The sequence below is a fragment of the Dermacentor variabilis genome, chromosome 2 (genome assembly GCF_050947875.1).
Source record: "Dermacentor variabilis isolate Ectoservices chromosome 2, ASM5094787v1, whole genome shotgun sequence".
Classification (NCBI taxonomy): domain Eukaryota; kingdom Metazoa; phylum Arthropoda; class Arachnida; order Ixodida; family Ixodidae; genus Dermacentor; species Dermacentor variabilis.
The window spans coordinates 216,670,236-216,686,763 of NC_134569.1; the positions used below are offsets into that span (position 1 = coordinate 216,670,236).

At 46.3% G+C, this 16,528-nt stretch overlaps 1 protein-coding gene across 1 annotated transcript in view; it reads right to left on the reverse strand.

Moving 5' to 3' along the window:
- Positions 1-3,834: 3,834 nt before the first annotated feature.
- The window catches only part of LOC142570692 (arylsulfatase B-like), a 41,840-nt gene continuing 29,146 nt past the window's right edge, over positions 3,835-16,528 (reverse strand). The window contains exons 7-9 of the mRNA XM_075679041.1: positions 12,536-12,832; positions 5,337-5,854; positions 3,835-4,028 (exon numbers count right to left, since the gene is read on the reverse strand). Coding sequence (XP_075535156.1) covers positions 3,864-4,028; positions 5,337-5,854; positions 12,536-12,832 — 980 coding nt within the window. The 3' untranslated portion in view covers positions 3,835-3,863. The remainder of the gene's footprint in view (positions 4,029-5,336; positions 5,855-12,535; positions 12,833-16,528) is intronic.

Below are 16,528 nucleotides of genomic sequence, written 5' to 3' on the forward strand. Positions count from 1 at the left end.
GCACGCGCCAACTAAGTTCAGTGAATGACCAGCACACGGGACGTAGACTGCGAATTCGTTCAGGTGTTTGATTTGAGCTTGCAGTCCTTTATATTTTCCTGACATATTACTCGTATTATCATAAGCTTGGCCCCTACAATCATCAATTGAGATGCCATTGGTCGTCAAGAGGGACATCACGGTATCGAAAAGATACAAGCCGGTATGCGATTCAGTTGGAACAAATCCATAAAGCGTTCGTACACTTTCCTATTTAAATAGTATCGTAAAAAAACTGACAGCTGGTCAACGTCAGTAAGGTCTGAAGTCGAATCAACAATTAAAGAGAAGTATTTTACGCGTTTGACTTCGTCAAAGAGACGTTCCGTGACAGCGTTTGCCATATGCTCGATAAGTTCATCACAAATGGTTTTTGACAGATACGATGGGTGACCTTTTCCTTTGTTCCCGTAGCGTTTGATCTGCTCCTCTAGAAAGGGATCAAACTTGGCAATGGCCTCAAGCACTCCCATATAATTGCCATTTCTCGGTGAACCAAAAATCTCCTCACTGCCCCTAAACGCTAGGTTGCGCTCAACTAGAAGCTTAACTACAACGACTACGCCCTTCAACACCTCTGTCCAGTAAGCGGTCTCAGTGACAACATGCTTAACCAGCTCCTTGTCAATTGTGCTGCTCGAGTTAGAGCGGGCGAGCCATGCTGCCACGTAGTTCCGGTTCTCGACGCTATTTTCATTTGCGCAAACCTTTTCTTCTGCTCTTTTCCTATCAGAAAAGCCATGCGTGGTGAAAGCGCTGGGGTTGCTTGAAATCGAAAATAGTTTGCACATGAAACAGTAAACGGAACCTTTGGACTCCGAGTAGATTAACGAGTGTCGCTCGTACGTATCCCCATTTACAGCCTTTCACACGAAAAGATGAGGTAACATATAGCGTTTATGAGTTTTGTATTGCCTTTAGGAAGACGGAAAATTTTCTGCCCGATTTTGAAAATACAATGGCCCTTTCTCAAGGCGTACACTCCGAAAGCTGTCAGTATTAACGTCCGGCCACTTAGCAGGGTCACTTCGGAGAATCTCACAACGTTCCTCTTGCTGCAGGGATGTCTGTACTTCTCTGTTGCCGCAACGAGAAGCCGTCTCATTCGTGCTCTCGAGACACACTTTGTGGGTGGGAAGATTATTATTTGAAGCCAACCTAACAGGAAACAAGTGATTCAGTTCTGGGAGTGTTGTTTCCTGGCGCTCGTCAGTAGAAGCAGTCACATCGGGGAGGTTTGGCACCTGTTGATCAGCAGTAGTAGAAATCGGGCGTGGGGGACCGCACACCTGGAGCTCTGTGGCAAGGACCCGGCCGAGTAGCATAGACGTTGCTGACTCAGGAACAGTACAGTGCTCGGTCAGCGTCGGTTGCTCAGAAATATGGACGACCGAGGTTCGCACCATTTTCACATGATCCAGACAACCAAGATGAGTCACACTTGCTTCTTTCCAGGAAACCGTGGTGATGGAGTTGCCAAGTCCTCCACAGAAGCACAGTAGGTACTGTTCGGAGTTTGACAGGAACTCTGGGACTCAGGGTAGAGCGATCATACTGCTCCGCGGAAGCTGCACTCCGTAGGTACTTTGTCATCTTTGGTAGCTTCTTTTCACGCTCTTCTCTTTCCAACTTCACCTTTCGTTTAGACGCACCACTTTGATGCTTCCGACCGAGCATTTTCGCATGAATGGATGCCTTTTGTTCACCGGGCAGTTTGTCAGTCTGACGCGACCGCAAGTGTCCAACGGTGGCCGTCCCGATCACTGGCGCACGCTGTCTGGATGGTCCGTGGCTGGCCGAGAGTGGTGCGTCCCCCGGGAGCGCCTCAGCGGGCGGGCTCATGCAAGCTTAACCGGCGGCTCGGGGCTGAATCACAGCCCGCGATCAACTTCCTTATATAGACGCGCACCGCGTCCGTCTATTAATAGCGCCAAAGCAGGCGTTCACATAAGCATAGAGTTCCTTGTACAAATTCCCTTCTTCTCCGTACAAACTCACTCCTCCTGTTCTGGTCCCGTTTTCCTATTGGCTAGGAGAAATCGTCTGTTCAGGGAGGTTCTTGATTTTTCTTCGCCCTTCGTCGCCTTTGAGTCATATTTTGCTACTTCTTTCTGAAAAGTTCGGCGGCCACTCTGACCTACTTTTTTCGTCGAGCGCGCGCAAGGGTGCGCAGCCACTAGGCAGGAATGGGCTCTGGAGACAGGCCTTCGTGCCCAGCTCTCCAACTTCCCCCTTCACTCTTCCACAACTCTAGCCCGAACAGTGAACAGTCCATGCCCCACGGCACGTGGACAAAAGCACGTGTGACGTCTTCTTCCCTTTCCTGCCTAGACTCTGCCATCCGACTCATCATCTGCTATCGGACTCATCCTCTCCCGCCCAAGTTACCATCACGGTAAAGAAAAGTCGTATGGGAGGCACTGTTGGGTACTGCAGCACATCATTTCTATGAGGACAGAGGCGGAACTATTTGAGAGGTGGAGGGTGGCGTAGTGGTGACGAGGGGCAAGGGAGATTTAGGTCCTCATCCCACATTACATGTTTTAGGTGTTCCCCCTTGCCCCTCCTTGCCGGACAGCACTGGACAGACGGACTGACAAGAACCCCACGAAAACTCTTCCAAGCAAACGCACCTCGCTTCGTAAGAAAGAGGGCCCAGCCGAGGTAGCGGGGCATTCCTGTTTTTCCAGCTCGACAAGCTATCCCCAAATGATCAGGCTAAACGCATGCTGCTACGTAAGGCGGGGGGCCCCGTCTGCTCGTTCTGGTTTTCTCGCTTCATACATGTCGCTCGAAGTTCCGTAGCCCATGGTTCCATATACTAAGCAGGTTAGAATAAATGGGCCCCCTTCTCCTACTGTCCGAGGTGAGGCCCTGGGCTGCAGCCCCCTTAGCCCCCTCCTTAATCCAGCGCTGATAACAACTTGCAATTAACCTACAGGATGACACACGTTTCGAGATACGCGCCATCAAACTCGCCATAAAAATTCACCGCTATTCCACTTACTTTTGTGCAAAAGCGCTCTTTTTTGCATTGAAGCACAAGAGTAAATTGAACGTCCACGTATTTCTTCCGACACTTTGGTAATTTTTTTTTTTGAAGCTGGTATCATCCTGCACATTCATTTCAAGTGGAAACATCTTGCAAACTATAATTCGTAAGTTGCAATATGTGCCGTGGCGAACTTAACTAGGAAGTTAATTCAGTATATGTAAATAGTTCAATGTGTTTGCATTTCCTGTGCTTGTCAAGTCTTCCTCTTCGAATAACCGAGCTCAAGGAGAATTACGCAATCTTTCACAGGCGATATTTAAAAATTCCTGAAAAACTAAATATCGTCCCCTCAAGTTTTGTCTCTTCATATAGGGGAACTGTCACTGCCTCCACCATGTTCAGGCTGCAGATAATAAAAAAACTCTCAGTGCCTCCAACGTGTTGAGGCTGCAAACAGTATTTACGCTTGTTTTCACGCTGCGCATGGAGCAAACAAACGCCCCTTTACGTTTTTGGACCAAGCCAAAAAGCCGTGTCACAATCTATACACCTTGCTAAAAAGTTTGTGTAATATGGCATTATGGAGCATGCCACTGCAAGGTCCTTAGCTCACTTGCGAAGCATATTCTCAGAGCTTCTTTTTCTGAAACTGGACGCGAACCCGCCAGTGTCAAATACCGCCAGTAATTGTTTCAGTCCACTGTTCGGCACTCCAGACTAAGTAAATATATCCACCTGGCCACACTTGCAACATGATTACGCAAACTGGAACATAAAATCGAAACTGCGACGGTCGTATTTATTGCCACAACTCCCGAAGTTGCTGATTTCACGGACAGGGGCAGTCCTGGAAGGCAGTCTGCTGCTGGTCCTGCCAGCTTGCCCAGATGCAGTCGTTGACTTGGGGCAGACCACTCTCATTTATGGTGTGGTACTTCGGTGGACGTGCAACTGCTCGGTAAACTTGGAGCTTGTCCTTGAGTTTCGAAAGGACCTGCAATCCAGTGGGAGTGTCGAAAATTGTTTTCTGAGACGACAACCCGGCCCAGGAACGCATATCCGTCATTTTAGCGGGTAACTTGCATTTATATCTCGTTGAGGAATTTGTTTACTATTCTCGAAATGTGGAAATGTGTTCCCATGGAATGCGCAGTACTAGTTTGTACAACAGGATCCTCCGGTTGATTTGCCGCTATGCGTGCCTATCTAGTGCTCGAGCACATTCTGTAAGACTTCCCTAGTTACCACAGCCGAGCTTCCTTTCTCATTCATGCTGGTGTTCGAGTTGTCTGAGCTGAAAGACCGATCAACAAAGTTGAATCACAAAACTGGTGCACTGGAGGCCCTGGTAACACGTTTCTATCGTATTGCCCAGCTACGTCCCCAGTGTCTGGCAAATAGGCAATATCTGTTCCGACTAGCCTTAAAACAATATTGCAAGTATTAACGGACTACAAGTACAGTGGTCCTACAGTTAATGGACAACAGTTTTGTTTATTCTTGCGAACTTTTTGAGTGCGTGTTCTGCCGAAAATGCTTTAACAGTTTTGTTATGAACTGCAAACCATTATATTTTCCGGTTCAATATAGGTTCTGGTTCAAGCGCATTCCCAAACTATTGGTTAAGGTTTCAGTTCATTTGTGCCCGGAACTCCAGATCGTGTACGGTTTTAGATTCATATACGGTTCGAGACCATGATATTGTGGAGTTGACGAGGGAGGATGGCTACTGTGGCCTAGTTATGAACAAGAATGTTTTGCATAATCTGTTTTGCAGCAACAAGGAATAAACCAGGAAAATTTAGCACCACCCGAATGCAGAAAGAAAAATATTAAGTAGAAACAGGTTCCCGTTGTGCTATCATTGTAGGTAGATGTGCGTGTGGCCGGATGGACAAGTAAATTGAGGAACACCGTTAGATTATCAATTCATAAACGGTGGTAATGGAAGCCACCGAGCTGGTTATCTCTGTCTTTCGTGTGCGTCTATTGTTTTCTTTTTTTGCTTTAAATATCAGTGTTTCACTGTTTATTCTCAGCCCTTACAATGCGTGTTTCTTGCTGACAAACTAACAAGTCTGACAGAAATTTCTTTCCTCGAGAAGAAAAAAGGTGATGTTCTTACCATTTCAGAAACACTCAGCAGCAGTTTGAACAGCGCATTTTAGTAAGGTGCGTTGACAATTTGACGCAAGGGTGTGCTAATTTCTCAATATACCATTTATGCAGACATCGATCTCGCATGGAAAAAAAAGTCAGGCTTGATTATCTGTTAAACCCGCTGCCAGCACCTTTATCTTACCGATGGCATCTCCGACGCCAGGTTATGAAGCTCGCACGGGTCCCGCGACAGGTCGAACAAGTAGTCTCCGTTCTGCAGCCCGACGTACGTTGGAACTGCGCCTCCAATGTTGCACTTCACCGCAGCTCTCTCTCGCCACCCCCAAGGCGCAGCAAAGTCGTTTCCAAGAGTGCGTAATTTTTCTAAGGTTCGCCAGGTGAGTGACGACTTCATGTGGGAGTCGAGATAGACTCCCGCAGCGTCTGAGCTCCTGCAGACAGGAGGCGCCTCTCCGGCTGTGGGTACTTGTCGCTGCAACCCGGGGGCACCGAAAGGATATCGCGAGTCGTTCGACGCGGGATCGCTGACCACGACGAGCTTGAAGTCGCCATCGCGATAGGCCGCCAGGCCAGATGTTTGATCAACGTTTACAAGAAGTTCTTTTCGTGGCCACTCCACGAACTTGTTGCTTTTCGCCGACAAGAGAGACGGCCACAAGTCGATGCCATCGATGCAGGCCAGATCTGATACGCTGCCTCCTGGCCGGGAAGAAAACGTGGCGAGTCCTTTCATTTCAATGTGAAAAAAATATTCGATTACCATGTTTTCACATCAAATTAAAGAACGGTATTGTAGGAGGAAGAGAATTTAAGGCTGCGCAACCTATCATTTAACGCGAACACTTAGTGTTGCGCACAAATAAGCAACATCCGGAAATGTACTCCATTATGAACTCTGTGATCGTACAGCCCTATGGCCCACTAACGATGCAATATTCGCACGCAATTAGCCACATAAATTGATGAATCCCAAAGAAATTTACATCTGCACTTTTTATATTCCTGAATTGCTAGAGATGGCACAACACTGCAAAGGATCAGCGTGTTTTCCGCCATGGACAGATGACAGAGTCTGAGCACGTGCCTTAGAATATATACAATGTAAACATGAACTACGCTCCTTAAGGCTCAATCACACCGGCGACTTGAGGAGGTCGCGCGACCATGTGCGACTCGCGACCAAAAAGCGACCGAAGGCGACTGATGTTCACACCGGCAAGCCCGGCTGAGCGCGACCACAGCCTGACCCGCAAGTCGCAATCCCGGAGATTATCGTTCTCAGTGAGAACTCTCGGAATATATGGTGGCGTGCACTTCGTATTCGCCGCGACGCGGGAGGAGGCGGGATGTAGACGCATGAAAGACCACTACCGGTGCGCCGCTGATTGGTTTTCCACGGTCGCGCGACTGAAAAATTGAGCAGCGAGCGATTGGCCCAAAATGGTCGCTTTTTGAGAAAAGCGACCATTTGCGATTATTTCCGACTGGTCGCTTTGCGACCAACTAGGTCGCGCGACCACTGTCAGTCGCCGGTGTGAATGAGCCTTTACTCTAGTCACAATCACGGTGCATCATACTATCGCTACTAAGTAACGCATGTCTTCACAGAACACGCCGTGCATTGCACATCCAATGCGGACTTCGATTTGGTAAGCTATCGATTGCGTGATCTCGCCCTCACAATATTTGCGCAATTTTTTATTACAAGAACATCACCTCGATAAAGAGCAGGAGCCGTGGCTTAATAATGCGTAAGCATTCTTTGTTGAGCACTCGAGCTCCGTCCCTGGAGAAGCGTAATGCCTTTTCACTGCAGAAAAATGCGTAATTATCAAAGTGAACGTATTTAATCATTATGATAGTGTAAATATACATGATTGATCGCTTTATAAGCAATAAGGACCAATATAAATAAAAAATAGCTAATAGAACATACCCGTAGAGATACATAGGGCTCCTTAGAAATTGCACACCCTCCGCCTTGTCCTAGCGGCTATGGTGTTGCGCTGCTAAGGCCGAGGTCGCGGGATCGTATCCCAGCCGCGGTGGCCGCAATTCGATATGGCACAAATGCAAAAACGCCCGTGTCCCCTGCCTTGGGGCCAGCTAAAGATCCCCAGGTGGTCGCGAATTCCGGAGTACCCCACTACGGCGTGCCTCATAATCATATTGTGGTTTTGGCGCACAACGCTCCAGAATTTAATTTTATAAGCTGCATGGCGAAGCTTATAGTAGGAGTGGGACAGCCGAAACTTCTAGGTAGGTCAACTTCAAATTTCGAGGTGGGCTAAATGAAATATGTGAGTGAGCCAACTTGAATCTGGGGGTGGGCCAGCTGAATCTGGATGTAGCCAAACATAAATTTGGGCGTGGGCCAACTTAACGTTGCAGGCGGGCCAACGGAAATTTTAGGGTAGGGCAACCTACCCTAAACCCATATATGACGGGGGGGGGGGGGAGGACGCAACTGAAATTTGAGGGCGGGCCAACTTGAACTCTCGACGTGGTTCAACTTAAATTGGGACGTGAGCAAAATTGAAATTTGGACATGGGCCAAACTAAGTTAGGGCTCAGCCGATTCAAAATTTGAATGTGGGCCAACTTAACTTTGGGGGTGGGCAAACTTGAAATCTGGTTGCGGACTAATTTTAATCTACCGCTGGGAGTCAGCCAATTGAAATTTGATGGTGGGCCAACTAAAAATTTGAGGGTGTGCCAGCTTAAGCTTGGGGACGGACTAAATTGATGTTTGAGGGTGGGCTAACTTCAACTTAGGGGTGGGCCAACTTTAATTTAAGCGTGGGCCATATTAAAATTTGGGGTGGGGTTAGGAGTCATCATCATCATCATCATCATCGTCATCAGCCTGGTTACGCCCACTGCAGGGCAAAGGCCTCTCCCATACTTCTCCAACTACCCAGGTCATGTACTAATTGTGTCCATGTCGTCCCTGCAAACTTCTTAATCTCATCCGCCCACCTCACCTTCTGCCTCCCCCTGCTACGCTTCCCGTCCCTTGGAATCCAGTCCGTAACCCTTAATGACCATCGGTTATCTTCCCTCCGCATTACATGTCCTGCCTATGCCCCCCTCCCCCATTTCTTTTTCATTTCAACTAAGATGTCATTTACTCGAGTTTGTTCCCTCACCCAATCTGCTCTTTTCTTATCCCTTAACCTTACACCTCTCATTCTTCTTTCCATAGCTCGTTGCGTCGTCCTCAACTTAAATAGAACCCTTTTCGTAAGCCGCCAGGTTTCTGCTCCGAACGTGAGTACTGGTAGGACACAGCTGTTATACACTTTTCTCTTGAGGGATAACGGCAACCTGCCGTTCATGAACTGATAATGCCTGCCAAACGCACCCCAGCCCATCCTTACACTAACTTTAAATTTTTGGTTGGCCCAACCTAAATTTGGGGGTGGGCCAATTTCAAATTTGGAGTGCGACACTGAAATTTAGGGGTGGGCAAAATTAAATTTGGGGGCATGCTTACGCATACCTGAACAACTCCAGGGGAGTTTCTGCACTGTTTCTGCGTTGTGATGTATCTTCAGCAATTTGACACTTAAATCTCTGCGCACTGATCGTCAGTGCGATCCCGAGGATTTTGATGTAAATTTGTCTGTCCTTCTTATACAAGAGAAACCTAGAAACTTATCCTGGTTCAACTTCCTCTCACTCGTAAATATAGCTCACTGGCTTAATAATAAATCCAATTAGCTTCAATGAGATGTGGCCACAACTAGCTGAATGTTGCGCGGAGGCAGTGTGAAATTTTCACAGCAGCATCCGCATATAGAAGTTTCATTTGTATATCGTTTTATGGTGGTATGACGCTCGTCGAAGCTCTCCATATTACAACCTAACATACATTAAAGTTTTGGAAGGAAATTAGACTGCGTTCATCTAATAAAAAGAAAAGGAAGAAGAAACGTTGTTGTAGAGCTAAAGAAATCGTGGCAAGACCATAATAAGTGTGGCATTCATAACGGGGTGCCTTGCCAGTTCTTGTCAGCTACTTTGACTGTAGTTACACACTGGCCCTAATACATTTAGTGGATTACTATAGACATGTGCACCATGTTTTATTTTTGTAAGCAAAGAAACCAAACAGGGGTGTAATTTATTCAGCATCCGAGCGTAAGCCATGGCTACCATATGCGTGCCCTTCCTGAAGAGATTATCATCACAACACCAACAATCACAGCTCGGATTTTCCAATTTGGAGATTCTTGTTCCGTGCCACAATCCGAACAAGGATGATGCGATAATAATCTCCGAAACCTTCCGATCCGTCTAGAGAACGCTCCGTGGTTTACTCTTGCTGGACGAATAGTCATGTACGCTCCTGGGCATGCATGACAATTAGTCATCTCGACACTTCTCGATACCCTCTCGATACAGCTTAAGAGGAAGCTTTAGCTCGGGCCCAACTTCGACGCGGCCGATTCAAATACATGTAAAACGCAAAAACGTTTTTATGAGATAACCCCTGGACCGATTTTGATGAAATTTGTTGCATTTGAAAGAGAAAGTTAAATTCTAGTGACTGTTGGAAGCGGAATTTCGATTTAGGGCTTGAATTTTCCTGAAACGATTTTCAAATATTTGACCGTGTGAAAAAAATAGAAGCACGAAGTTTACAAGTTGATAGCTATGCATCAAGAACTGATATCGCGGTTCTGTAAACGGTATCCATTAGATCATTCAAAGCGGACAAATTCAATATGTCATTTTACATCTTACATGAATTTGTTACATTGGTTACAACGGTTTTACAAAAGTTGTATTTCCCTATGATTAAATTTTTTTATATTCATGTGTAACATATCAATTTTGTCCGCTATGGATGTACTTTTAGATGCAATTCCCAGAATTGTATTATAATCTTTAGTGGTTCAATTACAGAGTTGTAAACTTAATAGTTTCGTTTTTTTAAAATTTTTGATTTTCGCCAATTTTTATTAAAAGATTGACCACCTAACTCAAGAATTCGAAACCAACAGTCACTAGATTTTAAGTTTTTCTTTTAAATGCAACAAACCTCGTCAAATTTGGTGCGGTGGTTGCCGAGAAAAACGAATTCTCCTTTTACATGTATTTAGATAGGAGCACTCGAGCTAAAGCTTCCTCTTAAGCAGGTGCAGTCTGTGCTAACGTGCCCATTAGATTTGACAGTTCACATCAACGTCGTTTACAACTGCTTGGAGGCCGCTGAATTTTCAGCATAAAATCATTCTATGCAAAACCTGACCTGCAAGATACGGGCGCATGAAGGCAAATGGCAACACCAATGTAATTTGTGTCTGTCTTCTCTTCCGCCACAATGAGGCCTTTCTGCTGACAAGTCGGCAGTTATGTTCTCCTTCTCGGTTGACTTGTGTCCGTGTGTTCTGCGTCTTCTTTTCGATACCGTAAACCCCTGCCTATACTTGCTCAGCTTTATGTCATTCTAGGCGCTATGCGTCGATGCTCGGTTGTTAATACTATGCACACTCTTCGACCACGTGCTCAGCCTGAGAGCCTCATAACCGTCGCACAAGCGATTTGCACAAGATCATCAGTTGGCGACACGTGAGAAAAGTGCAACCTACTTTTATTTACGAAAACCAAAATGCAATTCTAATTCAAAAAAGAAGGTAGAAACAGACGTCAGAATGCAGTTATCTTAGTATGCATAATAATGCCACCAAATTTAAGTTGGCCCGCCTCTAAATTAAAGTTAGGCCACCCCCAAATATCAGTTTACCCACCTAAAAATTTCAAGTTGGCGTGCTTCCAAATTCATGTTGGACCACACCCAAAGTTAAAGTTGGCCCACTTTCAATCTCATGCTCGCCAGCCAAACTCCAAATTCAAGTTCCCCCCATTAATTTAATTTCGGCTACTCCCAGTTTTCAACTTGACCCACCCGCAAATTTCAAGTTGGCGCACCGGCAAACATAAAGTTGTCCCACCTCCGAATTCAAATTGGCCCACCCTCAAATTTAAGTTGGCTCATCCCCAAATTTCAGTTTGTCCAGCTCCAAAGTTCAAGTTGACACAACCCCAATTTTCAACCCCCAAATTTCGGTTGGCCCACACCTGCTATAACCTTCCGTGTCCAATTTCTAAGGAGCCTTATGTACTATCAGCCTCAAAATGAAACGTGAACAGCGGAGCGCGTGGTCCAAGCATAACGTACAGTGCGCGCCGTCGAGTCATCACCAATGACAGACGCGCACGTCTGATTTGGCCGCATGGCGCTAGTTTGGGAGTCAACCAAACGGCCGAACGCTCTCGACGCACCAATGCCGGCCAGTGCCGCGGCTGCCAGCGATACCGCGCTGCGCAAGTTTGCTGATTGAAAGAATGATGTGGCGCACAAGCAGCAAACCACATGAGCGAATATATAATGATGACGGTGCTGCTCCACGCGCACCGCTGATCGCGTCGGCGAACTGTTCGACAACACTCGCCCTAAACAGCAAACTTGAGCTTCTGTTTTCTTTTATTGTTATTTTCCACCTTTCGAACGTAAGAACCAAATCACAGGCGCAAATATTCTATTGGGGGATCACGTGGTGCGGCCAAATCGGCAAATGCGTTCCTGACAATGGTGATGACAGGACGGCACGCACTATACCTTCACTAATGCTTGGGCCACGCTCTCCGCTGTTCACGTTTCATTTGACGCTGATAGTACCTCTGTGGGTATTGCGGGTATTTTGTTTCTATTTATTTTTATTTATATTGCTCCTATTCGCTTATAAGGCTACCAATCACCTACGTTTACACTATTATAACGTATAAATGTCCGTGCCTTGCCAATTGCGTATTTTTGTGCAGATTCACAGCGTTCCACTTTTCCAGGGACGGGGCTGGCGTACTCACCAAAGAATGCTTACGAATTAAAATAGAACATCTTAGCATTTATTATTGGCGTAGGAGAATACGCATATAGAAACACAAGCAATGGAATGTAACATGAAAAAATGATTCATTCCTACAATAATTCATTGGTAATTACCTTGCCTTACCACGCACAATTGAGATCTCGCACTAGCGTATAACAATAATATACCTTTTCATCTGTGTTTCCCGCAGTCATATCTGAAGACTAATGCATCAAACTCAGCATATCGAAAATGATGTGGTGGGCTTTGTGGGGTTAAACAGCGTATAATCGTGATGTACTGATCCGAAGGCTACACGTAAATGTGCATCAAGGTTAGCCTCCTCGAACATTTGGTCTCACTGAGCACTCTAATGCGAAGTGTGGGCATTTATCGGCTCAGCTTCTTGAATTAAATTGTGGCGTTCATTTCGATATTGCTCGAGGGCGTGAGTTTCAACTCGGCATAACACTCGGAAAAAATAATGACATAGCTTTGCTACCGGCAGCAGAGTAGAGTGTGGGCAGCCAATCGACGGCGTGCACCAGTCGTGGTAGGACGACGCGTGGTCCCGGTTTGAGCAGGGGACTCCACACCAGGGCCGGTACGCGGATGCCGCCCTCCCAGAGAGTTCCCTTGGTGCCGCGCAGGGGCCAGTTTGAACCAGTGTTGGAATGAGATTCCCACGTAATGCCGCCGTTGTCGCTAGTGAACACCACCAGGCTGTTGTACAGCATACCTCTATTGTACAGAGCCTCCACGACTCGACCAACGGACTCATCTAGTGCATCCACAGTGCCTGGAACGAAAAGCAAGACGCAACCAGAGAACATTTAGGTTATATAGTCCTTTCTAGCTTGAGCAAGACGATTCTCTCAGAATCGCCAAGTAGCAAAATAAAAAGAAGAAATGGTTTCTCGTGTCAGCTATTGCGGGTACGCCTGGGTGTCACTTCTCTGATAGGCATTAGTGTAGAAGGATTTCTTTTTAAGGCTACAACCATGGAACGGATACTTTGGCAGCGGTTATCGCAATATCACCGTCTAACTTTCAAGGCCACCGCTTGATCATCATCAGCAGCAGCAGCAGCTGCAGCAGCCTGGTTAAGCCCACTGCAGGGCAAAGGCCTCTCCCATACTTCTCCAACTACCCCGGTCATGTACTAATTGTGGCCATGTTGTCCCTGCAAACTTCCTAATCTCATCCGCCCACCTAACTTTCTGCTGCCCTCTGCTACGCCTCCCTTCGCTTGGAATCCATTCTGTAACTCTTAATGACCATCAGTTATCTTCCCTCCTCATTACGTGTCCTGCCCATGCCCATTTCTTTTTCTTGATTTCAACTAAGATATCATTAACTCGCGTTTGTTCCCTCACCCAATCTGCTCTTTTCGTATCCCTTAACGTTACACCTATCATTCTTTCCACAGCTCGTTACGTCGTCCTTAATTTAAGTAGAACCTTTTTCTTAAGCCTCCAGGTTTCTGCCCCGTACGTGAGTACTGGTAAGACAGTACCACGTCAGTACAGTATCAGTGTCACCCACGACGATAATGCAAGAGATAATAGTCTAGAGGAATTCGAAATCCCACAGGTAACGGCGGAAGAAGTAAAGAAAGCCTTGGGAGCTATGCAAAGGGGGAAGGCAGCTGGGCAGGATCAGGTAACAGCAGATTTGTTCAAGGATGGTGGGCAGATTGTTCTAGAGAAACTGGCCACCCTGTATACGCAATGCCTCATGACTTCGAGCGTACGGGAATCTTGAAAAAACGCTAACATAATCCTAATCCATAAGAAAGGAGACGCCAAAGACTTGAAAAATTATAGACCGATCAGCTTACTGTCCGTTGCCTACAAAGTATTTACTAAGGTAACCGCAAATAGAATCAGGAACACCTTAGATTTCTGTCAACGAAAGGACCAGGCAGGATTCCGTAAAGGCTACTCAACAATAGACCATATTCACACTATCAATCAGGTGATAGAAAAATGTGCGGAATATAACCAACCTTTATATATAGCTTTCATTGATTACGAGAAAGCGCTTGATTCAGTCAAAACCTCAGCAGTCATGGAGGCATTGCGGAATCAGGGTGTAGACGAGCAGTATGTAAAAATACTGAAAGATATCTATAGCGGCTCCATAGCCACCATAGTCCTCCATAAAGAAAGCAACAAAATCCCAATAAAGAAAGGCGTCAGGCAGGAAGATAGGATCTCTCCAATGCTATTCACAGCGTTCTTACAGGAGGTATTCAGAGACCTGGATTGGGAAGAATTGGCGATAAGAGTTAATGGAGAATACCTTAGTAACTTGCGATTCGCTGATGAAATTGCCTTGCTTAGTAACTCAGGGGACCAATCTCAATGCATGCTCACTGACCTCGAGAGGCAAAGCCGAAGGGTGGGTCTAAAAATTAATCTGCAGAAAACTAAAGTAATGTTTAACAGTCTCGGAAGAGAACAGCAGTTTACGATAGGTAGTGAGGCACTGGAAGTGGTAAGAGAATACATATACTTAGGGCAGGTAGTGACTGCGCATCTGGATCATGAGAATTAAATAATCAGAAGAATAAAAATGGGCTGGGGTACGTTTGGCAGGCATTCTCAGATCATGAACAGCAAGTTGCCATTATCCCTCAAGAGAAAAGTTTATAACAGCTGTGTCTGCTTGATCACTCGCGTCCTAATACGAAAGTAAAATTCTCACAGTCATCGAACGGCTCATTGTGAAGGAATACCTCCAAAAGTTGCAAATAGCGGGACACCAGTTGAATGCGACTAATGAATTATGGCGTTCATGAAGAGAACCGGCATTTAATAGAACCTCTCACCGCATTACGGCCCAGCTGCGCCCCTTGGTCATTTATACAGAAGCGGCGCGTGCGCCAGCGCCAACTGCAGAGCCACGTCAGCCGCAAGGATGTTTCCTCCGCTGTAGTATGATTTTTATTATAACAGCAATTATATGAACACTCCAGGCACATTTCTGGCATCGCCGTGATGTTCTGCGTAAGTTTAAGGCACGACAACATCGTCACCGCGCGCCGTATGCTGTATGTACGAGTGAAACTTGAGAGGGTCACCCGATGATCGCGACTCAATCACGCCCGCGCAAGGGAGGAAGGCGGGGAGCAAACGCGCCGTCTTTCATCTCGTGCGAGGCACCGAGGATGGGGGAGCGGGGGGTAGCGCTCTACTTCAGCGACTGTTAACGCAATAATAGCAGTGATTGTAAAGGTTCGAACTAGCTTACCAACTTTTAATGTTTTGATCTAAATGCTCAGCCTCCAATAGAGGAGCGTAATAAAGAATGTCCGTGCCATTCCTTTCCAAGAATGTAGCTGCTGCAGTTCCAATTACTTCGGGTTCAATAGAAAGCCTGCTACAACTGAAAAACCAGCTCGCCAGTAGACATTTTCCTGGAGCGTCATCAGTGTACTGAAACATGCTTTGAACGAATGATCGATGCTGCACGCAGACAAGCAGTCAATGAGTTGGAAGAAACTCAGAGGGATCGAAGACAATGGTCTTGGCTTCCACTTTTGCCAGGAGGTCTTCTGTGCGCTGTCTGTGGAAGCGAGTGAGGAAATAGAGTCATGCGACCGACCAACAAATAGCACACGACGACTCTTGAAGCTCGGCCAGCTTCCTTGCGGTGCCCAGGCTGCCTAAATAAAGCGCGAGGAGATTTTCGCCGAAAATTACGATGCATCCAAGATGATGGCTGTGGACGTCGACTCTCAACCATAATTTTAAATACCGTCGACGCGGGCGAATTTGTGGCAGATATATAAGCCGAAAGTGCGTAAAAGAATTCAATAAAGCAAGAAGATGGAGAAGAATTCCTCGGAGACATTTGCCCGGTCTGAAGAAGCCGTAACACAGCTGTGCCCTCAGCAACTTAACATTAACATAGACAAAATTGAATTAACATAGACACAATAGAAAATTAATGAGCACATAGTCTCGAAAGAATCACCATAGGGCGCCGCCGCCCTATAGTTGTTAAGCTTAGATACTTCAAGACAAAAGAGACTGTTTTATCAAATGGCCGCAAGTTTAGACGCACTGAACAGTGTCGGTAAAATTTTTTCTAAGGCTATGCAGAGCGCCCGAAGGGCACCTTATCGCTTTTGCTAAAGGAAATCTGCTCGCTTTTCTTTGCGTTACAAAATATTGCACATAGGTACTAAACGCTACATATTTGACGAGACATAACAGACCGTCAAAGAACAAACAGCCTACCCATCGCATTACCGTACGAATCTAAGAACTCGCCCTGCCGCGCCGCGTAACAATCTGCCTTTTTCAGTAATTTTAACGAACACAGGTAGCTTCCTACCAAAACGTGACCACGTATAAAACCTTTGTCACCATCCGCCAGTAACTTACTGATACTAACAGAAACGCAGCTTGCAAACGAAATCAGTGTAGCAGAAGTCCTGGCCGATGTTCCCAACTTCGACGTTTATCGATGCGATCGGAGAGACGCG